The 25459-nt window shown below is 51.7% G+C and overlaps 11 protein-coding genes across 11 annotated transcripts; 6 read left to right on the plus strand and 5 right to left on the minus strand.

The window, feature by feature from the left end:
• Positions 1–2630: 2630 nt before the first annotated feature.
• On the minus strand, positions 2631–3221 carry PtrM4_042770 (60S ribosomal protein eL21; the record flags this gene model as incomplete). Its single annotated transcript, XM_001937409.2, has 3 exons — positions 2631–2977; positions 3033–3127; positions 3181–3221. The coding sequence occupies 3 exons, from the start codon at positions 3219–3221 to the stop codon at positions 2631–2633; spliced, it is 483 nt and encodes a 160-aa protein (XP_001937444.1).
• Positions 3222–3942: 721 nt separating this feature from the next.
• PtrM4_042780 (40S ribosomal protein uS4) lies at positions 3943–4703 on the plus strand (the record flags this gene model as incomplete). The annotated part of the gene is made up of 4 exons (XM_001937408.2): positions 3943–4010; positions 4086–4184; positions 4237–4470; positions 4523–4703. The coding sequence occupies 4 exons, from the start codon at positions 3943–3945 to the stop codon at positions 4701–4703; spliced, it is 582 nt and encodes a 193-aa protein (XP_001937443.1).
• Positions 4704–5155: 452 nt separating this feature from the next.
• On the minus strand, positions 5156–6416 carry PtrM4_042790 (DeoC, Deoxyribose-phosphate aldolase; the record flags this gene model as incomplete). Its single annotated transcript, XM_001937407.1, has 2 exons — positions 5156–5968; positions 6039–6416. The coding sequence occupies 2 exons, from the start codon at positions 6414–6416 to the stop codon at positions 5156–5158; spliced, it is 1191 nt and encodes a 396-aa protein (XP_001937442.1).
• An 897-nt stretch (positions 6417–7313) lies between these two features.
• Positions 7314–7833, minus strand: PtrM4_042800 (40S ribosomal protein eS27; the record flags this gene model as incomplete). The annotated part of the gene is made up of 4 exons (XM_001937406.2): positions 7314–7374; positions 7429–7575; positions 7630–7667; positions 7831–7833. 4 exons carry the CDS (start codon positions 7831–7833, stop codon positions 7314–7316), a joined length of 249 nt encoding a protein of 82 aa, XP_001937441.1.
• A 963-nt stretch (positions 7834–8796) lies between these two features.
• On the plus strand, positions 8797–10643 carry PtrM4_042810 (Trichoplein multi-domain protein; the record flags this gene model as incomplete). Its single annotated transcript, XM_066104465.1, has 2 exons — positions 8797–9653; positions 9710–10643. The coding sequence occupies 2 exons, from the start codon at positions 8797–8799 to the stop codon at positions 10641–10643; spliced, it is 1791 nt and encodes a 596-aa protein (XP_065959029.1).
• A 495-nt stretch (positions 10644–11138) lies between these two features.
• PtrM4_042820 (WbbJ, Acetyltransferase (isoleucine patch superfamily)) lies at positions 11139–12114 on the plus strand (the record flags this gene model as incomplete). Its single annotated transcript, XM_001937405.2, has 2 exons — positions 11139–11239; positions 11517–12114. 2 exons carry the CDS (start codon positions 11139–11141, stop codon positions 12112–12114), a joined length of 699 nt encoding a protein of 232 aa, XP_001937440.2.
• Positions 12115–12833: 719 nt separating this feature from the next.
• PtrM4_042830 (GTPase SAR1 and related small G protein) lies at positions 12834–13830 on the minus strand (the record flags this gene model as incomplete). The annotated part of the gene is made up of 8 exons (XM_066104466.1): positions 12834–12946; positions 12997–13213; positions 13263–13384; positions 13438–13452; positions 13504–13520; positions 13573–13590; positions 13645–13695; positions 13781–13830. 8 exons carry the CDS (start codon positions 13828–13830, stop codon positions 12834–12836), a joined length of 603 nt encoding a protein of 200 aa, XP_065959030.1.
• A 1388-nt stretch (positions 13831–15218) lies between these two features.
• PtrM4_042840 (CLH domain containing protein) lies at positions 15219–16199 on the plus strand (the record flags this gene model as incomplete). The annotated part of the gene is made up of 5 exons (XM_001937403.2): positions 15219–15262; positions 15314–15472; positions 15524–15584; positions 15633–16028; positions 16080–16199. 5 exons carry the CDS (start codon positions 15219–15221, stop codon positions 16197–16199), a joined length of 780 nt encoding a protein of 259 aa, XP_001937438.2.
• Positions 16200–16335: 136 nt separating this feature from the next.
• Positions 16336–16953, plus strand: PtrM4_042850 (RPN6, 26S proteasome regulatory complex component; the record flags this gene model as incomplete). Its single annotated transcript, XM_066104467.1, has 1 exon — positions 16336–16953. One exon carries the CDS (start codon positions 16336–16338, stop codon positions 16951–16953), a length of 618 nt encoding a protein of 205 aa, XP_065959031.1.
• Positions 16954–18962: 2009 nt separating this feature from the next.
• On the plus strand, positions 18963–20694 carry PtrM4_042860 (Peptidase-C65 domain containing protein; the record flags this gene model as incomplete). Its single annotated transcript, XM_001937402.2, has 6 exons — positions 18963–19037; positions 19102–19252; positions 19302–19570; positions 19623–19918; positions 19971–20531; positions 20580–20694. 6 exons carry the CDS (start codon positions 18963–18965, stop codon positions 20692–20694), a joined length of 1467 nt encoding a protein of 488 aa, XP_001937437.2.
• Positions 20695–23493: 2799 nt separating this feature from the next.
• PtrM4_042870 (WD40 repeat protein) lies at positions 23494–25225 on the minus strand (the record flags this gene model as incomplete). The annotated part of the gene is made up of 2 exons (XM_001937401.1): positions 23494–24825; positions 24887–25225. The coding sequence occupies 2 exons, from the start codon at positions 25223–25225 to the stop codon at positions 23494–23496; spliced, it is 1671 nt and encodes a 556-aa protein (XP_001937436.1).
• Positions 25226–25459: the final 234 nt, after the last annotated feature.

The raw sequence follows: 25459 nt of genomic DNA on the forward strand, positions 1-25459 counted from the left end.
GGCGCACGACATCATACGCGCCGCCTTCGCGACTACGACTGATGACCACTAGACGTTGGCGGAGTTTACGCAGCATCACACTACACGTTAACAGACTATCAAGGCGGCCAAGCTCGCCACTATGCAGTCAACCACGGGACCAGGGACCTCGAGGCGGCCAGACCGGAACCCTCAAGGCCACCTCCTCTGCTCACTAGCTTCTACTCCTAAGCCAGCCCCAATCAACCCGCCATCGGACGCTATACCTATGTAGCTGTGGAACTGTCACATAATACGACTCAGTAGCTTGCTGCGTCACGTCATTCGCCTTGATCCCCGGATGGATGGCGGCTGCAGCCGATAAAGTTCAGGCCAAGCTCGCATAGAGCGTAATAGGGATACTGGCCTCTCGTAAAACTTGAATTCTTGAAAACTTGAAAACGTCAAATACGCATGACCGCCGTGCACAGGCAAAGCCGCCCGGAGAATCCGAAATGAACCCAATCAGCAAATTGAGGGTAACGCGGTAATCAGTTACAGGCCACCATCCGAATCCTAGACGATCATCACATCGGGGAAGCAAAAACAAAGACGGAATACGGCCGACGACCAGCGTGTGAAACGCTGGTATACTGCAGGGAGCTCGCAAAAAAATATTTTCTTGCGCTCAACGGCCTGCATCTTCGCATTACCTGCCGCCAGCTTCGTCGCCACTATCATCAACACCAAAGCGGCTCGTAACTATAGCTTCGCCTGTTGGGCAACCGCTGCAAAGAGAAGGAAATAGGCTGCACGTGCTTGACCCCCCACCCAGTTTCATCGACCCAGGGGTGGAACCGACCCCCGATACGGAAAATTCATAACGTTGCCCTCCGCCTTCATAAAAATTCCACTAAACAATTCTGCTCCCCGCGCTTGCCTCCATGAAGATCCTCTCAAACCCATTCACCCCAAAACGGCCCACCGCAACGAGATACCTCATTTCCCAGCTATATAGCTCTTCCGCACGCGATAACGGCTATACAATCCGCCTTTTGATACATGATGCCTTCCCATCACTTGCTATGACATTTTCTGCTGCTTATGAATATCACCAATGTCTTTTGCATCATCACTTCCCTTTCGACATATTTTCATGCTTGTCGTCGGCGTTTACAATGACGAATGTAGCATCTAGAGCGAGGAAAGATGGCAAGAAAGAGCATCAGGAAAAGATCGATAGCTGGAACCACCGATTGGCGAACGCATGCACTAGTGTATATGTACAGGATGAAGCTGCAATACTGAAAAATTGACGAGCGGTTGTGGTAAGTATCATCTGAATCGAGTAGCGAACTCGTGATGTTCCTCACAGTTGGTCGATGCTGCAAGCATATTCTGGTGGGTCTTTTAAGGATTGCATCCTGATGTCTGGCTACTTGCTTCCGTTCATCACGTGCTGGATGGCCGATGTGGGTCACGCACTGAGGCCTACCATCCCGAAACCTTCTCGCAGCACAAACATATAGCGACAAGCTTTTGATAGCAGATCGTACAGACTTGTATAAGTATGCATAGGCTTTGAAGAAGAAGAAGGTATGTGGAGCATAAGACAGGAGTATGAATAACATTGACAAAGGACCAGTAGCCTGCATGCTCATTTTGAGATCAGTTCGGGCTGGAAATAGACTCAGTACTAGTAGACAAAGGACCAGGCACCGTGATGAGCCGGTTGAATCATTAGGTTAGACTAGGCACCTCCAAACACTCAAAGAATCCGATTTCTGTCTAGCAAGAACTATGCAAGTCTTGGTCATCGTTTCAATGGTTTCTCTGTTCAAATGCGACTTCTCCATTGCGCTGCGATCTCCTTGGCTCTCCTTGCATACTTACTTCCTATCCCGTCATTGACAAATGGATTCGTCTACTGTCATACCACGAAACCCTGTCTTTACAACGGGTTTCCCCATCGAGAGTCAAATGCTGATGTCATTTAACGAATCGGTCGACCATGCCAGTGATTGCCAATCACTGCTTGTAGCTTCCAACAAATCATCCAACATGTCCGAGAAAAGGTTCCTAAGAAACAAGGTACACATCAAGCTGTGCAGTACTTCCTGAATGGCTGACAACTGTACTTGGAGCAGCTGTGAAAGGTATCGGGATATCATAATGTTATGATATGAATGTCCAAAGCCACCTCGTTTGTGTGATATCGTTCAAGCAAGATCTACTCTTTGTGCAATGCATGACATGGTGTGATCAATATGCAATTGCAGCCTTCGGGGGATTATAAGCACCTTGTTGCTGATCAACGGCAGTTTGCCGGAGGATTACACATGATTGACTAAGGCAACACTGTAGTTGACGTCGATTAGAACCGACGGCAAGGATCATATCAGAACGTCAACATGCCGAAAACTAAACGAATCACAAAGCAACCGGAACAAGCACGCGAACGAGCAGAATAGGGACTGGAGGATGAAGTTTATTGGCGTGAGGGGTTACTCAAAGCCATGTTGGCACATCAGCGTATCTGCATCGTGATATCGCCGCTTTCCATGCGTATGAAAGTGCAGAAGAGAGAGAAATCGAAAAGTCCGAGAAACCACGCCGTTGACCATCCGTATCCCATTTTGCCAGCCCGCGCATCCGAACCACCTTGTCCACGTCTAGATGTAGGTCTCGTAAGGTACAGGTGTAATGTTCTCTGGCTTGTTGTCCTTGAGGCTGACGATCGACTCGCCTCGGGGCTGTGCGGGCATGCGCTTCATCTGCTGGGGCTCGCCAGTCTCCTTAGCCTTCTGTTGCTTGGCAAAGTTGAGCTTGACGCGCTTGAGGAAGTCCTCTCGTGAGCGGGAATGGCGGACGTGCTCGATGCGGACGTTGATGCGCTTCTCCATATATCGGTTGCCGACCTGCTTCTGGAGGATAACACCGACAGCGGACTTGGTGACGTTGTAGACGATACCAGTCTTGCCGTGGTAGACCTTGTAGGGCATACCCTTCTGGACCGCACCTATTTTGCATGAGTCCTCCGCTTCAATCGATTCCGCTGTCTGGGGGTTTCATACCGTTGGCTACGACATCGACGATATCACCGACCTTGTACTGCTTGAGGTAGGTCGACAACGGGATCATACCCTTCTTCTTGAAATCCCTCGAGAAACTGCCGCAGCGTCAGTAACCGTCGCATTCTCGCACCAGAGATTCACAACGTACGCATAGCGCGTACCCGCGCGGAGACCGGCTGCGTGACCCATTGTGTATGTGTTGGGGTGGTTGTTGGCGGCGAGTGAAGTTGATGATGCACAATTCGAACAGATCAAAAATTGGTGGGCTGCCTCGCTTGCGGAAGGCGGGCCCGTGCACCTTCCACATCACTAGCGCCAAGCAAAAGCGCCTGCCATAGATATATCTATTCTGGTTTCGCTCAGCGCAAAGTTAGTTGCACTGAGATCTGAATTTTCTAATTGCAATGGGAACTGACTTATCACCTGATTGTACCATAAGCGGCTAATGCACTCTGGACGGCTTTGGTTGCTTTGCACTGGGGAGGACGAGATGGCGAGATTCTTTCCACAGTACGACGTGTTCGGAAAATACATATTTAATAGACGACTTGGTACAGCACGCATGCCCTTCATTGTAATTCATAACCATGGCATTTCTTGCAATATTCAAGAAGTGGTCATGCTAGGTCGGCTGCCATTTGTACAGAGCGGTAGAAGACTATGAAAATGGAGGCATGATCTATAGTATTTCAACACTCCCTTAGCTTCGCATCTCTAGCTGAGTCTAATTGCAGTCCTCTGAACATCAAGAGTAAGCTTAACGTCGCAGACACCAAGATGCTTATTTAGGTTAGTCTCGCCCGGCTACTTAGTGCGCTGAGTCATCCCACAATGTGAAGTCCGTGCACGCGCCGCATCTCAAATCCAGTTTGACTTCTCTCGACAACTTTCTTCGACATCGACAACCACAATGGCGCCCCCTCGCTCCTACTCCAAGACGTACAGCGTCCCCCGTCGTCCTTTCGAGTCCGCTCGTCTGTATGTGATACCCTTAGGCCACTGAGCGAGAGCGTGCTCCGCTTATGTCTGAATCACTGGTTAATGTTGGGATAGTGATACCGAGTTGAAGCTCGTCGGCGAGTATGGTCTCCGCAACAAGCGCGAGGTCTGGCGAGTTCAGTTGACTCTGTCCAAGATCCGTCGTGCCGCCCGGTAAGTACTTGCATCGATTGCGCAATTGCGGAACTTATGCTAATATGTGCAGTTCGCTTCTTACTCTCGATGAGAAGGACCCCAAGCGCCTCTTCGAAGGTAACGCCCTCATTCGCCGTCTCGTGCGTGTCGGTGTCCTCGACGAGTCCCGCATGAAGCTCGATTACGTCTTGGCTCTTAAGATTGAGGACTTCTTGGAGCGCCGTCTCCAGACCTGCGTCTACAAGCTCGGCCTCGCCAAGTCCATCCACCACGCTCGTGTTCTCATCCGCCAGCGCCACATCCGGTATGCATATCCTTCTACGCATTGGAAAACTGCGCGACTAACCATACCACAGTGTCGGCAAGCAGATCGTCAACGTCCCCTCCTTCATGGTTCGCCTCGACTCCCAGAAGCACATCGACTTCGCTCTGACCTCGCCATTCGGTGGCGGTCGCCCTGGTCGTGTCAGGAGGAAGAAGGCCAAGGCCGCCGAGAAGGGTGGTGACGACGATGCCGGCGAGGAGGACGAGGAGTAAACTACACGCCAAAAGGAATGAATCATGGATGATCGGCGTTGGGCATGACGGGATGATTTTCTTTGACAGTTATCCTGTCCTTGAATGCACTATATCCCTTGCGGGTTGGCTGGTGATGATCTACATACACTTCATGTAGCCAGTGCCCAAAAATCTTCAATTACCTTCACCCGTGTCTGACTATCGATTATGACGTGATTTATGTTGTGTGTTGCTACTAAACGTGTTGAAATACGGGGTGCATTACTATATATATTTTGTCGTTGGTTGTGTTTGACAAAGCTTGGTCATTTGTTCAGCCTTGGAAGCAATCTTACAATCAGATAATGGCAACACCCACTATCTATTAAAAGTGTTGCGTATGCACAGGAAGTGATAGTAGGAGTTTAGAATCGCATGGTATTATTTATTTGTAGAGAAGGTTTATAGCGGCTGATACAGTGACCTCAGCTCTAGTACACCGAATCATCAGTGTAAAGCCTTGTACCGGGAGATGGTCTGCTTGACTTGTCCGACCCGATCCCAGCTGCAACCTTGTCCTCGCCCACCTTAGCCCTCGCTTCCTGCATGATCCAGAGTCCTGAACTCGTGCCCAATCGCGTCGCGCCCGCCTCTAGCATCTTGATCGCGGTACTCAGGTCCCTAACGCCTCCACTCGCTTTGACCTCCATCTTCTTGTTACCGACACGCTGAGCAGCAAGATATTCTGCCGCAGCGACCATGAGCTGAACGTTGGGCAAGTTAGCACCAGGGCCATTGAAGCCAGTGGAAGTCTTGATAAAATCAAATGACGCGGCGGCAGCGAGGTGCGACGCAGCCAAGATTTGGGATGAGTTGAGTTGTGAAGTTTCGAGGATAAGTTTAAGCGTTGTAGGAGCAGGGCAGAGGCTCCTTATGCTTGCCAACTCCCTATAAATGGCACTGTAGTCTGGGATCTCGTCTTCATCAGGTCCGCTCGCGCTGCCGCTGTTGCTGCCGGCGTTGATGGCCGTGTTTGCTGCGGTGATGCTGTCAATAGCAGAGTCCCTGGTAGTGATGACTCTTGCGGGGGGGGAAGCAGGACGGTTATGCTTTGTGAGCAGAGAGTGGTTGAGCACAACGTCTAGTTCTGCTGCTCCTACTGCGACGGCAGCGCGTGCTTCACGCAACTTGGAGTACGTGTCTTGGGTTCCTTCATGGAAACCAACGACACAGGCTACGAGGACATCCGAGCCTTTAAGGTCGCTGACGCAGCGTTGGACCCAGTTCAGTCGCACGCATACAGACTGTTGTGGGTGTTAGTTGTGGGTTTTCCTCTCGATCGATGCGCGGAACAACATAAAAAATAAAGCATACCTTGAACCCTTCAGTTCTGGCCTCAGAGCACAACCCATCAATCACAGTACTCGTAGCATCCAACTTGAGTACTGTATGATCTACTGTCTTGGCCAACTGCTTCAACGCCTCCTCGCCATTTCGCATGCTTGGCCCCTCGTACACCTTCTTCGCCCTCACCCCACTAGCAACCTCTTTCAACACATTCTTGACCGTCTCATCAATCTGCGCCTTCCACTCCTCATTTGTATACCGATCAGTCATCATTTCGATTGGGCCCTTGTCAAGATCGGGGTTAGCGGCTAGGAACCCGCGGATCAGGACTTCAGATTCGGTGAGGGGGATAGGGTGAGGGTTTGTAGTCCCTGCCGCAGCTCCAGCTGATGATGTAGTAGACATGTTCGCTAAGGGTGCTCGTGATTTTGATATTTCGGATTATCGGTTTTGCTATTTTAGACCCTGCAGTTCCGCGCGATAGGTGGTAGGGGCGTAGTGGTGACGTGGGGTGGCTTGTGTTACGAGTCGTGTCCGATTGCTGCAGATGATCAGGGATGTACGCGAACGCATGCAAGGGCGTTCCCTCTTTAATGGATGTTGAGTGCTGTGGCTATGCGTGTTATATGTATATCATGGTGATGGCGGAGGTCGGCGTTTTGCCCGTCGTGCGTGCTGAACAGGCATGGGGTCGTGACCACATTCCCCACTTGGAGAGCGAAATTGTGCAGGGAATCGTGAGGTCCTTCTGTTCTAGGTTAAGCATGGATGTCGCGACGCCAGTTATTTCTTTCTGGACGGTGGAGATTATGGGGATCTCGCCATTTGCGAGGTGGACAACACAAATAAGCACTTGACTAGTTCACTGGTGTTCGGGTCATGAAACCATCGCGACAAGTTAAAGTCACCACATGCCTGACAATGTTAAAAGAATGTGAGGATTTGACGTTTTGATTTACAAAGGACCGCTAGCATGCGTAGGTGTCCTCGATTGCAAACCGGTCCTCACCTAGGACGATTGATCCAAAGGCTCTGAAATGCCATCTCTCCTCCCACATGCATGTACATGAAAGCTGAAAGACCATGCCAAACAAAAAGGAAATAGATTCGAGGAAAGGGTTGTCCATCAGCGCTGAGATATCCGGAACTCCCGTTTTTGACTTTTTGCATTGACTCGAGTCGAAAGATCCCTCTTCTATCCTGCGGTCGAGTCGATTGGCGCCAATGAGATCTACGCCCCTATGCCATGATAGTCATCATCGTAATCCATCATTCCCCACTATCATTGCGATAGCGAACCGTCTACTTCCTTCGGAAAGAGCAACCCTCGGTCAACCGCGCCTTGCCACCAGTGGGCTGGCACCTATGTATGTATTAGCCCACGCCCGAAAAAGAGTGTGATTTCTCCAAGACTTACAGGACCTGCGAGCAGCCCTGGCAGACGACGACTGTGTTTGCGTGCGAGAAGACGGTGGTGATGGTGAAGCACCCAGGGCACTTGACGTCCATGAAGAAGGAGCGGGGGGCGGGCACGAGGGTCTTGAGCTTGTGCTTGCGGGCCTCACTGGACGCTTGTTAGTCTCAGGTCCAAGTCGAAGCGGCGGAGATGTATGCGTACGCGGCCGGGGTGGGGTTGAGAAGGTCAACTGCGAGAACCTTGGGTACTGTTAGCCATAATTTCTCATTGAGATACGGTTTGCGCAGGGCGAAGGCGTGCGACGTTGCGAATTCGACGTCTGTGGCAAAGTCCGAGAGTCTCGTGTGCTTGCCACAAGCTCCCGCTGCACCCTCGTAAATGCTCCCGGGGGCTAAAACTCACCATTTTGACGGTTTATGAGAGTCTTGAATTGGTTGTGGTGTCGGAAGGCTCGAAGTTGATGGCGGGGGCGCGAGTGTCGGGGCCGCAAGAGTCTTGAAGAGATTAGAATTCTGTGAGTGCGTGGAACATGGGTCGCCCGCTTAGCGGTGCTAGCGTCTTGGCACTCATCAAGCCGACAGGTCGCTCTCATGGCTGCAAGGGCATTTCTTTACGATTTATGTACTTGCCATTGCTGAATTGGAGACCAGATAGTATCTTTTAAGAGTTATAATTTACGGCCACGAACAATGTGCGCATGTGCACCACCGGGCGATGCGACAATTCGTCATTGGACATGCCGAGGACTAGATGCCCCGAGAGAATTGTTAAAGTACCTTTGGCCAGTGAATGCTACCGTGAAGGAAATCGCGGGCTATAGCTAATGGCAGGCTAGCTAATCATAAGTTGATGCCTTATTAAGTGGTGCCTCACCGTCGATGACGATGCACACTCGAATGCGGCAACACATGCACGTGGCCCAGATAATAGTTACACCTGAGTCATAAACTACTTAACAGTGTAGGTGAACGCTTATGTAATAGTTGTGTCTGGCGGCTACAGTAAACTTTGCACACTAGTCTGTCAAGTACTTTATGCCACCCAGGTGGGTACATATTGTGATGCGTCTTAGGGTTCTAAGGGTTTTCTCTCAAAAGTCTCTTCGAAAGGATTTACACATAATTACATCAGTTTTCGGGTAATCGACACCTGTATAACTCTCCCATCAACACAATAGGTAGTTAAAGAGCCACAATGTAATTTTCGTTAAACTGGTCGGGTGGTAGGTGATGGCTCCGGGCATATACAACAGAACGGCTCTCCAACTAACGTGTCTGTGCGCGTGATGCCCATAATCGCGTGCCGCACACCCCGCAACATCAACACCAATCCACCCTTACCACTTCAACCACCCATAACTCCACAACCATGAGTTGTATCAACGCTGCGATTGAAGCTATTGAATCGCGTGATCCCGGAGATAAATTTACATACTCTGAGGTTGCGCGCCGCTTTGGTGTTGATCGCTCTACGTTGTCGCGACGCCATCAACAGATCCGGGGCTCAAATGAAGCCAAATCACGTAATCAGCAACTCCTTCACCCACACCAGGAGCTACAGCTTCTAGAGCACATTGACGAGCTTACTGAGGCTGGCTTACCACCGACGAGGACTATGATCCAGAACTTTGCTAGTGCTATAGCCGGAAGGGCTACCTCCCAAAGCTGGGTGACGCGCTTCTTTCACCGTCATCCCGACGCGATTATATCACGTTGGTCAACTGGTTTGGACCGCAATCGCCACCGGGCTGATTCTGTATACAAGTACGAGTCGTACTTTGATCTACTATCTACTAAAATGGCTCAGCACCATATTCGGGCGCAGGATGTATATAATATGGATGAGAAGGGATTCCTTATTGGAGTGACGGGGAGGAGTAAGAGAGTGTTTAGTAAGCAGAAATATGAGACTGGGGGCTTTAAGAAAGTGATACAGGACGGCAACAGAGATTGGATCACTGTTATCGCTGCTATATGTGCTGATGGGAGTACGTTACCGCCCGCGATTATATACGAAGCTACTTCGGGCAACATGTACGCCAGATGGGTTGATGATATCGCAATTGACGATCCAGTCTACGTTACCTCAAGTCCCTCAGGGTGGACCAATGATCAGGTAGGCCTGGCATGGCTCGAACAGGTGTTTGATCGCCATACGAAGGAGAAGGCCGGCAATCACACACGCTTACTCATCCTTGACGGCCATGGGAGTCACGTTACTATGGAGTTTATTGACTATGCGATCGCCCACAATATTATGTTACTCATACTACCCCCCATAGTACCCATACGCTGCAGCCACTCGATGTGGTAATGTTCAAACCTCTGGCAGCCGCGTACTCACTCAGCTTGCAGCACTACCTCCAGGCGAGCCACGGTCTCTTAGCTGTGAGGAAGGATGACTTCTACCGTCTTTTCAAGCCTGCCTGGGACTCCTCTTTCATTAAGAAGCACGCGTTGAAGGCATTTAAAGCCACTGGGATAGCTCCTATAGATCCCGAAGTAGTACTTAAAAAGTTCCGAAAGTCAACACTAACAGCACCGCCGCCACTAGTGAACGTGAGTAGAGCTACTATCACGAACCTCATTAATCAGGCCTACGATCCGAGCTCTATTGCGGCCAACAACCTCTCAGAAATACTCCTCCGCCTCCAGGCTGCCAAAGAGATCGCCGAGTACGAGAAGGACGCACTGCGCGCGGCGCTACACGTTCACCAGAAGCCCCGCAATCGGCACGAACCTCCCCTAGATCTACAGCAGCGAAAAGCGTTCCATTCAGGGGCAGTTTGGTGGTCGCCGTGCAAGCTTCGAGAGGCCCGCTTCAGGCAGCTAGTGAAGGAGAAGGAGAAGGAGAAAGAGCTACTTGATAAGATAGAGTTGAAAGAGGCAAAGGAGAACAACAGGATCTATCAACTTAAGATCAAAGAGGCAGCGCGGGCGGCGCGTGAGGAGGCAAAGAAGGTGCGGGATGAAGCCAAGGCTGTAAAGGCTGCCGAACTTGACGCCAAACGACGCGATCGCGACGCTGCAAAGGCTATACAACAACCCCAATCGGGCAAGCGTAAGGCTTCAAAGCCCGCTGCAAAGCAACAGCCAAAAAAACGACGCGTGGGTGGTGCTGGCGGTGGCACTCTGGCTGAGGTGGCTGCACCGGCTCCCCCACCAACAACCACCCGACGCGGCCGGGCCGTCAATACTCCGGCAAAATATAGATAGACAAAGTTGTAGAGCTACGTCTATAGATCAATACACCGGAAAATCTCGCGATAATAGTTATTGTACGTGGCTGCACAGCCTCAACTTTGCCGTCGTCGCGATATTGGTGGGGTGTGCGGCACGCGATTATGGGCATCACGCGCACAGACACGTTACTGTTGGGGATCGGCACACTTCTGAGTCAGAAGTCGTGCCGTGATATGCAGCACGTCCTTACCTAGAACAATCATGGGTCCATCAAAACGTGCATTTTGCAGTAGAGGCGGTCCCAAAAAGCTTCAGGTTGGGTATGACAAGGCGCTAAAGTGCGAGGTATTGCCCATTGCATCTGGAGCTACTTCCTTGCTGACCGTTTACCCCACTTAACTAGCGTCCATGGGTCCTTTCCGGGTAGAGTACACGACAAGAAGGTTATAAGTACTACACCTCGAGTTAATCACCACAAGAACAAGCAACAATCCAATCTACTCTTCCATACTAAGATAAAAGTTCAAGATGGCAGCCCAGGAGAAGAACATGCAAGAGATAGAGAAGGCAAAGAAGCTAAACCATGTGCCCTGGTGCGAAGAGTACGAGAAGATGATCTCAGGAATGCTGTGAGTACTCTAGATTCCACTTTGCCTGCAATCATTAAACTTTGACTCTGATCATCTCAATGTTCTTCATCCTGCACGTACCCCATGACTGTATCAAACACGCACCTAGGTGACAGGAAACACTTGACAGTTTAGGTGAGCACCTAGTAGACTTCTCTGGCTCCTACAATGTCCTTTGTACACCAGTATGTCAAGTATTTTGTGTCACCTGGGTGCATGTAGACACTTCGAACCACTCTCTCCACCCTCATACTTCAAACAACTAACAACCACCCAGCTACAACGCCTTCAGTCCAGAACTAAACAAAGCCCGCTACCAAGCCCGCGCCTTCGCCCATAAATACAACACTTGGTTCCCCGACCCCACCACCGACCCAGACAAAGGCTTTGACACGCTCGCAGCCGAGCGTCTCGGCCTCCTCAAGCAAATCATCGGTCACATAGCCGATGATGAGATTTTCATCGAACCACCCTTCAACATTGACTACGGCTGTAACATCTCACTCGGTTCTCGCTTTTACAGTAACTTCAACTTGACCATACTAGACTGCAGCCTCGTTACCATAGGGAACCGCTGCATGTTTGGTCCCAACGTATCCATCTTTGCTGCTACTCACGAGGCAGAGGTGCAGTCGCGGCGCGACAATATTGAATATGGACATCCGGTTGTGATTGGCGATGATTGCTGGGTTGGCGGAAACGTAGTGATCCTACCTGGTGTGACGATAGGGAGGGGGGTTACTGTGGGTGCCATGAGTGTTGTGACCAAGAATGTGCCGGATTTCTGTGTCGTCATGGGACAGCCGGCTAGGGTTGTGAAGAAAGTGAAGGAGGTACAGCCAATGGAGGAGGATAGGGTTGTTGGGAACAAGTGAGGACATGGTATACACCAAGATAAGATCTGGTTATATACATTTTTTGTGTCAAAGGTAGACATGATTAGTTAAATAACCGACCGAGCAAGCCTAACATCGAGCGATCATATACAATTGTAGCAAAAGAGTTGAAGTATCACTATGTTCAGTTCAAAAGCAAACGTGACGAAAATGATGAATATGATTTTTCTACATAAAAAGACCGGGTCCTCACTGAAAAGTATTCAACCATCATCGTTTCCAAAAAGCACTTGAGGAGGCACGCAAGTCAGTACCCGCCCCTACCCCCAACAAGAACCAAACTTAATCAAGAAAAGAAGTGAAAGCAAGTCAGTGCCGAAGCCTGACTAGCGCCAACATGTACAATAAAAGTATAAGAGCGGAAACAATATAAGAAAGGCTAAAAGAAAGGTCTACGCAAGCTGAGACTACACAACCAGACTGAAATATGTGACATAATTGAGTCAATTCTGCATCCCAGAATTTGATTTCATCCTATCCAACTGAGATTGGCTGAAGATCATGCAGATCACCTTCCCTGTAAAGTTGGCAACAATGGAATGATATAAAGAAGAATGAACGATGCGAAGCCACACACACACCAGCGAAGGGACTTTACTCTCCTGCGCGCTTCAATATGGCGAGCTGATAATGTAGGCGCGGGTTTACGCACAATGTCGAAGCGTGCAAGTATGTTCGCAAGAAATAGTGAGGACAACTTAGAGGATCGTGCAACCGCCGCTCTGGTCCTTGCTGGTCTTGACTTGCAGAGCAACACGGGCAGCTTCGGTGAAAGCTTCGTTGACACCCCGGTTCTTCATCGCGGAGCACTCTGGACATGTGTTAACTATTGCATCAAGGTTGTTTATCACGCAACCTTACCGAGATATCGCAGCGCCTTGATCTTTTCTGCTACGCGCAGACCTTCGTTGTAGTCAATGCATGGCTTTTCTGGCTGCTGGCCGTCGGCATCATCGTCTTCTTTTTTCCGCAGGTCACACTTGAGCGCTACAAGGACGAGCTTTACGCCTGGGCAGTTTTCTGCTATTTCACCAACCCATTTGGTTTCTACGTTCTCGAGTGAGTCGGGAGAGTCGACCTGTGGGGTGTAAGTCGCGTTCTGGAGATTGTATTGGGACTGAGTATACCGAGAAGCAGAGCATGATCGCATGCGTGTCATCGTAGCTGAGTGACCGTAGCCTGTCGAATTCCTCTTGACCCGCAGTATCCCATAAGCTAAGCTCGACGTGTGTGTTGTCAATGTAGATGTCTGTTGAGCGAGATCAGTCTAGTCATGTCGGTTTCGCGTATAGGCGCACAAACCGTGGACGTAGTTTTCTGTGATAGTCGTTAGCAGGCTCTAGAGGTAGCGCGCGGGTGAAGTCTTACCGAACACTGTGGGCTCACTGAAAAGGTTTGGTCAGCGTCGCGCCCTCATCAAATGCGCCCGTCACTTACTATACTGTTGGGAAGTATCTATACGAAAGTCAGCGCTGCGCTTGTGAAAGGGGTAAGTAGACTATGGCATACCCTCTCGTAAAAACGTTCAATAGTGAAGTCTTGCCGCATGCGCCGTCGCCGCTGTCCAAAGTTCGTTAGCCAAGTGCCGTCGCATTGTCGGCGGGTCGCCCAAACAAAGAGGCTTCCCCGCATGAAGCAGACGTACAGTAGTACTAGCTTGCGCTGCACAGACTTTGTTCCACCGCACATGGGCATGGTGAATGTTTAGGATGGGTCCGTTCCGTTTGCTCAGGGACGAGAGAACGCGCGCGCGTTGAGGACGGTCGTGGCAGTCGCGGTTGCAGTCGCGATCGGGGTAGGAAGGACAGAGGGAGTCGCACGCGAGGATCCTAAGGATGGTGAAGCCGTGTGGAGATGCTGCTGCTGGTAGCAAGGTATGGCCCCGGGGAGTGTGAAGATGCAGTGGAGATGTTCACGGGAAGGAGTAACCCTAATGCGGTTAGCACATCACATCACAGCCTCGACGCCAATGCTTTCAAGTGGCAAGGACGCCCTGGCACTATATGTTTGCACACCGAGGCGCCCAATGGTCTACTTACCAACGATGGAGATTGTTGGTGATGGCGATTGAAGGGCTGACGAAGAGCGATGGAAAAAGAAAGGGAGATGCCGGCAGTAAAGCTGGGAACTGATCGGAAAAGCTTATGTGATGGGCCTCCCAAGTTGAGGGATCTGCTAGCCGACACCGACAACCAAGGAACGACTGGGGGCATCATGGAATCATGGATGTGGTTCTCCACGTGCTGAGAAGCCGGACCGAAAGAAGAAGGTCGATTTTGGTAGATGCCCGACCGATGTCTTCCAGTTCGATCTAGGCCCACCCAATCCAGTACGAGGACGCTCGTATCTCGTGTTTCCCATGATGGCTCGCTGATACATTAACCGAAACCGAAATACTTACGCCTTGCTACAAAAACACCTTGAACGTCTTCCGGATACTTGGATAAGCTGGCACCTGGGTGACATAGAATACTGTACATACCGTACTTGACCGTGTGGGTAAGCACCTTATAGGCGTGTCTGGCGCTTACAGTAGTGACCTTTGTACACTAGTATGTCACCCGGGTGCTGGACAAGGCAGAGACGATATGACCCCCTTCACATGCGCATGTACCCACTTATCTCACCACTAAGTATCGTGAGTGGAGTTATTACAGCTTCATACCCCCATGACCCGGACGGAGATCGTACTAGTTGGATCGCAAAACACATGCAGATGGGTACCTACCAAGAAAGAAATAGCGCAAAGCTTGCAGAGCTCAAGATGACATGTAGTGAAGCTGGCAGCAAGGCTTAGTTATTGTCACACTACCTACTGTTTGCTGAACAGGCTCACAATCGTCGCAAAGGTAAGAGTGAAAGTAGTGGGTATACCTATGCAGGAAGCTCGGGCCCCACTTCGCGGGGCGCCGGCGGGCACCACCGCCGTTCATGTACCCAAACAACCACGCAGGCAGCGCTGAACAATCACACACACGCAAACACCTTTTCCACCCGTGATAAAGTCGCAATCTCACTTGTATTTATCATCAAACAATTGATACAACGACACGCATATCAAACTCACCGACCGCGCCACAGCCATGTCTGACGATGACGACTTTATGCAAGACTCCGGCGATGAGGAGTAAGTCAAGGTGGTATAGAGATAGTATATATGATTTCTAACCATTCCTAGGTATGACTTCGAGTATGAAGACGACGATGAAGAGCAGAGCGGCGATGTCGACATCGAGAACAAGTATTATAACGCGAAGCAGCTCAAGGCCGATGATCCCGAGGCAGCCATAGACGAGTTCTTGGGTATGCCTGCGCTGGAAGAAGAGAAGTCGGACTGGTACGAAACACGAGCATCTGGCGTCATGGAAATGGACTGACGGATGTGTAGGGGCTTCAAGGGCCTAAAGCAGGCAATCAAGCTGGAGTTTAAGCTCGCGCGCTACGACAAGGTAGACATGGCAACCTATGCGATTGGGCTTTGACTAACAGATCAACAGGCTGTAGAGCATTATAAGGAGCTTCTGACTTACGTCAAGTCGGCTGTGACGCGCAACTACTCGGAGAAGTCGATTAACAACATGCTCGACTTTATAGAAAAGGCTGCAGAAGATGTTAATGCCTACCGCTGCATGGAGAAATTCTATGCTCTTACCCTTGATATCTTCCAGAGCACCAATAACGAGCGGCTTTGGCTGAAGACCAACATCAAGCTCGCCCGGCTGTGGTTGGACAGGAAGGACTATCGACAGCTTACGGACAAGCTCCGGGAGTTGCACAAAGCCTGTCAACTCGAGGATGGGAGCGACGACCCGAGCAAGGGCACATATTCATTGGAGGTGTACTCGCTGGAGATTCTCATGTATGCCGAGACCAGGAATAACAAGCGGTTAAAAGTAGATTGTCCGAATTCAACATTGCCTGCATTATCTCTAACGCTATGACAGGCACTATATCAGCGAGCGCTCAAGGTCAAATCGGCGGTTCCACATCCCAAGATTATGGGAATTATCCGGGAATGCGGTGGCAAGATGCATATGAGCGAAGGCAAGCACCCAGCTGTGTGAAGGTCCCAGTCAGTATTAACGCGTCCCAGAGAACTGGAAGGGGGCGCAAAGCGACTTTTTCGAGAGTTTCAAGAACTACGATGAGGCTGGATCGCTCCAGAGGATCCAGGTTCTGAAGTATCTGGTGCTTGCAACGATGTTGTCAGGGTCGGATATCAATCCGTTTGACTCGCAAGAGACCAAACCCTACCAGAGTGACCCGCGTATCTCTACCATGACGGATCTTGTCAACGCCTACCAGCTCGAAGACATTCACGGGTACGAGAAGATTCTGCAGAACAACAAGGATCTGCTGGAAGACCCGTTTATTGCCGAGAACATTGACGAAGTCACGCGGAACGTGCGCACCAAGGCGGTCGTTAAGCTGGTTGCACCCTACACCCGGTTCACACTGGCATTCATCTCGAAACAGCTTAAGATCTCCCTTTCCGAGGTCCAAGAGATCGTAGGGTTTCTGATCGTCGACAAGCGGCTACGCGGCAAGATCAACCAGCAGAATGGAACGGTGGAGATAGAGAGTAGTACAGACATGGATCGGGTGCAGGCGATGAAGGAATGGAGTAGTGCGATTGGATGTCTCTGGCAGACGGTGTTGAACGAGGGGGATGGGTTCAAATCAGACGAGAGTGGCTCGCATGGTGGTAATACAGGGGGCCCAGGCATGGTTTGGAGCCAAGGCTCCATGGGCGGCAAGTCTGGACGAGGAAAAGTTAAGGGCGCGGGGCGGATGTCGGGACTGGTAGGGAAAGGATGACTTGCAGCATCTACGCGCGGTCCACAAGACGACCTGTAACTGGGTTGCCGGGCAGGCCACGGGGACACTGGAAGTTGCACATTACCGTCACCGAGGCGTCTTTTACCTGAAGAATTGAGACATGCGGTCAGGTTGCTCGAAACGACTGGCGAGGGTTGGACAGTCGGGTAGCACCGGGCAAGAGTTGCCTTGCACATGGACAGTAGGCGTCTCAACATAGTAGATGGGGCGGTGGACATGTTCGGTCACGCAACAGAGTGCAATTAGCCACAGGGCAGTAGCGGTCTAAGTCGTATCTATGTAACATGGCCTCGTTTTCTTGCTGCAACCCGCCAAGGTCCCGATTGCGCGGTCATCGCGGAAGCCTGCAGGCCCCCGTGCGCCTTGACATGATGCTGGCCATGAGTGGTGGATGGTGACGCAGCGACTGAAGGCTTTTGGGTTGGCTGCACCTGCAAGGTCATCGATGCCGGTCTCAGTGTTTTGCGAATGCGAAGGTGGGTGTTCGTGTTAGAGCTGCATCTACAATATGCTACCGACACCGATACTACTAGACTCCGGGGAAGCGGGCACGGACGATGAAGGTTGTCGCAAGCGAAGCCGCTCAGCTAATGACGGCCCCCTTCGCGCAGCGGGCCAGTCCTGACTCGTGCTTGGTGTGTTCAAGTTCCTTGGAGCTGCGAGCTCATCTCGGGTGCGTTGAAGTTGTTTTTTTCTGTTGCATCAGCGCCACGCCCACGCTGAGCGAATCATGCAATGCAGCCTGCCTCTGTGACAAGCCTGTTCAGACGCGAGAGGCGACGCTCTTTTTCTTTCGACGCCATCTACTAACCTAGTCCAAGGCATGCTGCGAGTGCATTCCACCGCGTCACACGGCGTTCCTCGTCGATTGCATGCATGCACCACAAAGCCTAAAGACTCCGTCATTATTCCGGTTGGCGGGGCTGCTCGAGTGCTACGCCTGCCGGAGCCTCCAGGGGGAGGGGGGTTCCCCCATTCTGTCATGGTAGCCGTCTCGTGATAGTCAGTGTCCCGCGGTTCTATGCTCGGCGACTCCATGTTTGATGTAATCTATGTCCACAAGGGAAACAGAGTCAGAGTGCACTTCAATTTCCTCATGTGAGCTCTTCAAGCCTAGTCGGCTCCAGAATCGATACGCTCCACCCCAGCCGTGGTTGCGCATCGACTGGGCCATTTGCCTCGAGTGATGCGCCCTCGTCTTTGGCCTCGATAGTAGTTGCTTTTGCTGAATGCCTCTTCCTGGCGCTGATTGTGTCGAGTGCCTCCCTCTTGTACGCCGTCACGTTCCGCCCTCTCTCCCTCCCAGGTGCCCGGTGCTACAGAGACCGGCCGTTCCAACGCGCCTGGACGAAAGTGTTGCAACTTGCCTTGGTACCTGGCATCTGGAAATCCACTGGCACGTCCAACATCTCCTCCTTGTCTCTGCCATATATTGGCGCTGTGCCCCTGGACGCCTGTGGGTATCACAGCAACGACACAGCTTCCAGCCCACGACGGCGGGTCTCTGCGCCTACTAAAGACACTGCTGCCCTCCCCAGCTGCTCGTCGACGAATTGTTGCTGAGATCGATTGCGCGTTGCCGAATCTGTTGTGGAATCTTTTCATCCAATTGCTAGCCATTGCCGCCAGTCACGCCCACAAAGGCCACCAAGGGAGGCAATTGAGTGCACATCGAGAACGTCGCAACTGCCCCCGCGCACACGCATACGCATACATTCACTCACCCGCACACACACATACACACACACACACACACACTGGCCTTCTTGGACGAGATGAGCAGGCAGTCGGTTATGGCGGGCTTTCACGGGCACCAGTACCCGCACTCGCATCTACACCAGGGCCACTATCGAGTTCCGGCTCAGAGCCACTACCAAAGCGGGTTGGCGTTCGCTATCCGCGCCCCGGTCCTTCCTCCCGGGAGCTTTAATCATCACACTGGCCACGGCCATCACCCAGGCCACCAGCACCGCAATCCCCACCTCAACATGGCCGCATACCCATCCGACGACGAGTTGGCTCAGCTGCAGAAGCTCTCGAGCGACTTCGAGCCAGAGGTAACGGTGAGTTTAATGAGCTTGCCACATGAGCTTGACCTTTTGACGGGGACCGCGCTGACTGCCCCAGGGCCCACTGGTTGGCCAACGCCAAAGCAGCGCTGCCATCACGACACAATATGCCACCGCAGATCCCGTCTTCCAAGTCAAGACGGCTGCACTGCCTGCCAAATACGCCTACTTCCGCACCTGTCGCGGCGACGGTCATTGTGGATGGCGGGGTGAGTTTTGAACCTGTCGTAGTTTGTTTGCCGGTGCTAAAATGAACAGCAATCGCCTTCACCTACTTTGAGGCCCTAGTGCGTCTGGCCGACGTGAACAAGTTTGCCGAGGAAGAAGCCCGCCTCAACTCGCTGGGCAACCTGCTCGAGCACATTGGCTACTCGCGCGACATCTGGATTGATTTTGCCGAGGAGGCCTTTGAGCTCTTGCACAAGCTTGCCAACTCGCTACGCAACATGGATGGCCAAACTGCCGACATCCTCCTCAACACCTTCAACAGCATGGGCGAGTCCATGGCAATCATCACTTACGTCAAGGTGGGCAACCCCCATCTTCTCTGTGGCATTCAAGAGCTAATAGCAAATCTAGCTCCTCGCAAGTGCCTGGATACAGACTCACGCAGACAACTTCAGGCATTTCATCGACAGTGGCGACGTCAAGGGCTACTGTGCTAACTTCATTGAACCTACACAATGCGAAGCCGACAACATCGGCGTCGCTGCCCTTGCCGAAGCGCTTGTCAAGCCTGCTGGCTTCGGTCTTGAGGTATGGTATCTGGACCGCTCACCAGGGGAAGAGATCAATCGCAGCTTCTATCTGGAGCCAACCGATGCACATCATCGACCCATTGTCGGCGCCCCTATGCTAAGACTGCTCTACAGACCGTAAGTTTATCATATACTCTACTGTTTCGTCCCCCATGCTAACCAGAGCTAGCGGCCACTACGATATCCTTTACAAGGCGGAAGATGTCCCCCAGGTTCAACACCAGCCCGTCCCGCCACAGCAGCCGCTGCACGTTGCTCTAGCCAACTACACCGACGACTTCCTACCGACTGCAACCAATGTTGGTGATGTCATGAACATGATCCCAGGAATGTATCCCTCTGGTGTCGGTCTGGGTCAGCGGTGGCCTTCGCTTTCGCTTTCGTACGACTTTAGCCCAACCCCCGCTTCCCTCCCCCAGGTTACTCCTGTCCAGCCATATGCCCCAGCGCCAACGCCTGTAACACCAGTTAGCGCCTCTCATATGGACTTTGTTACATCTATCCACTCTGTCAGCACGAACCAGTACAACCCGCCAAGTCATCACAGCATCCACCTCGAACAACCTCCTGTGTCACTTCCTATACACCCCCCACCACCCGTGAGCATCGAAAGGGCAGCTCCCGTAGGTGTTGAGAGGGGTGGTCCTTTCCGGCCTTCAATGTACGAGCTGGAGCCAGGCTTCGGATCGTCAATGCAGGTCCAACAGTTCCAGACGGCTATATTCCGCAAGTAAGCACGCTCAAAATCCGCAACTCTTCCTCAACTAACATGAGCAAGTTCACATTTCAATACCGCACACTTTATGAATCCGGATTTCTCGCCTGAGCAATGGAATCCGGACGGCGAGTACGCTACGGGAAATAAAGGTCGGCACAAGTCGCACTCTTCCTGACACCTTTCCTTCAAAACTTTCGGTCTATCTACCTTCATCTGGTGGCTTCTTTTAAACATCTTAGCGAGTACTAGCGTGGCGTTTCTCGAGCTTGCTCTGCTTTCCTCGCAACTTGCATCGTCGTCTCCACGGCCTCACCATACTGACCATGATTCACGGCCGATACAACTCAGTTCCTTATATATGGAAAAGCAATGGTACGACAAGTGCCTGCATTCGGGTTCATTCGGCGGTACGCATTTGGTTTTACCTCAGCATCATCTACGACACATCTCCCTTCCAGCGAGGGTGGAGTACTGTACCATCTCTTCTTCCCTACAAGTCAACTCCGCAAGGATACACGACCGTGACGAATACCAAGACTATCTGCCTCAGGGTGATCGACCTTAGAGTTGAACATCTTTATGGTGGTTTTTGTTCTTCTACTTTCCATACGATTATCGGCGATCACACACCATCCCGGCATATCTTAACCTTACACCTTTCCTCCATCTAATGAAAATCACTATTCGGTATGCGCTGTCTCTCTATGGCTCATGCCGCTTGCTCCTCGGCATCAAACATCAGCTCAAACTTGGGCCAACGGACCCATCCGTATCTATTCCCGACAACATCTGTGCACGACACGACACTTAGCAAACAAGGGTGTGCGAATTGTCGATCCCCTGCAGGACGGGAAGTTCCGGATCCTTCACAGGGTGATAGCCGAAAACAAGGCCCTTCCTCTGTTACAGGAGGACAGGCTCGTGGGATTCAATCACGCGGTAGATAAGAAAGACAGACAAAAACAAACAAACAATACAAAACTAGGTATCCCCCAAATCACTAGCCTGATGCAACGCATACGTGAAGAATTATCTCATCATCAGCATTAAAGTACGGGCACGGATCCCAGCCAGCATGTTGTAAAAAGTGTAAGTATAGACGGGCCGACCAGGGTGTCTGACCACATTAGTAATCGGCGTGCGGCGACGTGCAAGCGATGGCGCACACGACGTTTGAATCTTGCAACGGGATCAAAGGCAAGCGGGAAGTAGTGGATTGCATGCACACACACATGGATAGTAGATTACATGAATCTAGATCGCGAAGCAGTAAATATTCCGTGATGGTGGTTAGGCTCCGCTTTGCTTTTTGCCGCTCTCGCATAATACATGTTGCGTGTTGCATGTTGGGTGCGTTGCGTGCCGTACGTTCATGTCGGTCACCTGCATGGCAGGGAAGGACATGGGGATGGGGGATGGATGGGAGGGGGCCGCCGGATCGGATTATGAGGCTGTCAGAACGGTGAAGGAAGGAAAAATAAAACACTCATCCCCACATTTTCTTTGCTATTTGCTCGTTTGTGGAGGCTTGGAGGCTGTCTCGGCTGGGGGCTGAGAGGGACCAAGGTACATGGAGAGATAGTGTGGGTATGTAGATTCGACACGATGACCAAGGTTCAGTACGTAACCTACTTTGATGGCAAAATTGCTTGGATTCTTGTTTTCATTCCCCCCCGTCTACGAGACATTGTTGTCCTGCTGCGGCTACATACCGGCGTCATCCTGAGCATGCAGAGACGACGAGAAAAAAAAAGCCTGCTCTCCGCAACAACGCCATTCGTTCACCGTATTTTCTGTGCACGCCCGGGAAAAAAATAAGAAGAGAAACAGCGATTAAGTGAGGAAACTTGTCATGGAGCATACGGTTGCATTGGCGCAACATCTTTCGAACGGCTGTTCGCAGGATCGGGTAACGTTGAATACGATTTTAGTGTCTTTTCTTTTCTTCCCCCCTCTCCTCTGCCGTCTGAGCGAGTCAGGAGCGCGCAGCCCGGGGAACATGACGCCCTGCTGTGAGGACTATACTTGACGGGCCGTTATAGCCACGGGGGGCCGGACGAGTCGTACCATATGCGAGTGAACTCACACCGCTCAAGACATCTTGTGTTGATCCCTCAGTCCACATGTTTCGCCTCAGCATGGAAGCTCCCTTTCCCTCGATCCGAGAAGCTCACATACGCAGCTTACTATGCTCTTTGTCAGTTGTCGTTGTCGCAGCACCCGCATCCTTAGACCATGTTGCCCACTACTCCTCCCCCTTCTCTTGTCAAGCGCCCTTCTGTGCGGAGCACCACAGCACGAACCGTGAGTCCACCGCGCAAGCCGCGAAGTAACACGGCAGGACGGGTGGAAAGAGCTGCGTGATCGAAACCGGCCCCCGCTTCTGCACACTTGGTTTTTCATCCCGCAGTGCAGCTGACGCTGATCCGAGCGCAACATGAAAGACACGGCGTACTGCTGGTTCCGCGGGTACAAGCAAGCTCGTCAATAGTCGTACAATTGCGAGGGAGAAAGGCTGCACGAGCTACCCCGCTCTGTGACATGGCAGGCTTGCAAAGGGCTTCATTTTGTGGTCAAGAGTCTTGCTGCAGCGTCTTGAGAGTTCTCGCGATAGAGTCCCAAGTCCGTTGGATACGAGAATGCCCGGGATATGGTGGAATGGGCTATTGTCGGGGCTCGCCGGCTGGGAAACGTGGGCGGGCAGGTTTGTAACGGTGGATTCGTATGTATTATTGATCAAGTTTCGGATACGCAGGCCTGTCGTGATGTACGGACTAGGCAATAAATGAAGCAGTTTTACGCGGAGAGGTATCACAGATCCAGACTGTGTACGAAGCGTCTCGGAGCCGACACGCCCGGGTACGGCGGGAAGCATGCGCGACATCAATTACTTCTTCTGCGTCGCAGGGTCCGCCCGGCTGCCTGGACTCGAGATCGGCAACATAGTGCCTACGGTTCCAACGTTGCCGGCGGTTCAAGACTCGTCAGCCGCATCAATATCGTCTGATTCTGACTCGGAGGTGGCGTCAGTGCAGTCGTTCATCTCCACGTCGCCGCCTGCATGACTATCGTTTGCGCCATTGTGGGCTAGGCCCATATTATTTTTCGCACGAACTTTGGCACGGTCAGCCCTCTTCTTTGCTTGGCGAACAAAGTAGTCCTTTTCCTGGCGCAATTCTGCTAATTGCGAGAAAGTGACCTTTTGAATGCGTTGCAGACTGGCTAGCTGCTTCTTCAACTCTTTGACTTCTGCTTGCTGAGCATCACCTGCTGATATGGACCCACTAGTACTATCTTCATCGAGTGCCATGAAGTCGGCCGCTGGAGCAGAGCCGCCTTTGTTCTGGGCGTTCCATGAGTCCAATTCGGCTAAGCTCTCTTCCAGCATGTCGGTAGGAAAGCAGGGGTGGGTGAGAGCCTCTTTGAATGCACTCTTCCTCGTAGACTTGTTCTCAGTGGCAGACAAGTGAGGAATGTGCAGCCGGCCTGTCAGCTGCATGTTCAAGGTATAGTTTGGTGGGATCAGGCCATTCCCGCTGCTTGTCATTCCAGCATCCTGTTTCGGTTTGACAATAGTCTGGATCTTAAAGGTTGGCTCCCGTGTATTGGGGAAGCCTACAGGTGGTAGAAAGCGAAGGTTTGAAACAGGGCCTGGCAGATTGGCAGGTGTAGAGAGATAATTGGCCTTTGCAATGTCCCAAGTCGCAATCTTACCGCTTGCATGGCCAGATAACAATGTTGTACCATCCCAGCTCAAACTCAGACTGAGCGCACCACCCAGCTTCTGCGAGTCGGCACTGAACCGGGTCTTTGGTGACGGTTGAATAGGGCGGTGAGACGATGCACTATCACGGAGAAGGTCGAGCAACGTGTGCTTCTGCACCTCATCGTAGAAGTCGATGGTCTGTAGGCTGCCGTCGGCATAAGCAACGTAGAAGGCCCGGTCTGCCGGATCAAGAGTGACTGCAGTGGGTGCCTCTTGCAGCAGATATGTCCTCAGCGCTTGGCCGTTATGGTAGTCCCAAACTATGGCCGACTTGTCCCCCGAAATCGAAACGGCAATGTTGGCACTGCTCCAACTATGCCCGCAGGCGATGGACGATATAGGGCCACGGTGGGTTGAAAGTGTATGTAAAGGCGAGCGTGAGGCGTCAGGCGAGAAGGAAAGTATCGATGGCAGCGCCCATACGTGTATCATGGCATCCGAGGAGCCAGATAGGAAGAAGTTGGACGAGGGGTCGACGACAATACATGTTACTGGCTGCAGGTGGGATGTAGATGTAGAGACGAGGCGACCGGAGCAGATCTAAAATATATACATCAGCATGTTTCCTCGCTGCGGCTACCGCATTTGGGCTATAACTGACCTCCCACGCCAATATTCGTCCACTCTCGGTTCCCAGCAGCAGCACGCTGTCCTGCGCCGCGAGGGCGATGCTATGTATCCGCTCTGGAAACGGTACCAAAGCCTCCTGGTTGCCCTTTTCTCTGCTATACACATGAACAATCGCCTTTTCCGACTGAGCGGCGAAAATATGCGAGCTGCTCACAGCGACGCCATTTGGCGCAGTTGCGCTCTTCTTAAACACTTGTCTCTGCGCAACCAATGGCTGGAACTCGTGGATGAAAATGCCGGCATCTTTGGTGACGCCGGTGTTTGGCTTGGTTGACGCCGAAATGGCGGCCACGAATTGTTCGGTGAGCATAGCCGGGCGTGTTTGTCAGAGTTGTCGTCTTGTCGCGAGACTGAAAGTTCGAAGCTCTGGAAATTTTGGTGGAGCCCGCGACCCGCGTTTCTAACTTAACTTAGCAGGGGTCTGTGCTAGACTAGCCGTCGGACATGCTAACTGCTGAGTAGAGCAACACCGAGTGTCGTCAAACATTACTTTTCGTGAACCTTGGTCATAAAGAGCCTGGATGCGCCCTCATGGTCTTCATGG

This window comes from Pyrenophora tritici-repentis, chromosome 10 (assembly GCF_003171515.1).
Source record: "Pyrenophora tritici-repentis strain M4 chromosome 10, whole genome shotgun sequence".
In the NCBI taxonomy this organism is placed as follows: domain Eukaryota; kingdom Fungi; phylum Ascomycota; class Dothideomycetes; order Pleosporales; family Pleosporaceae; genus Pyrenophora; species Pyrenophora tritici-repentis.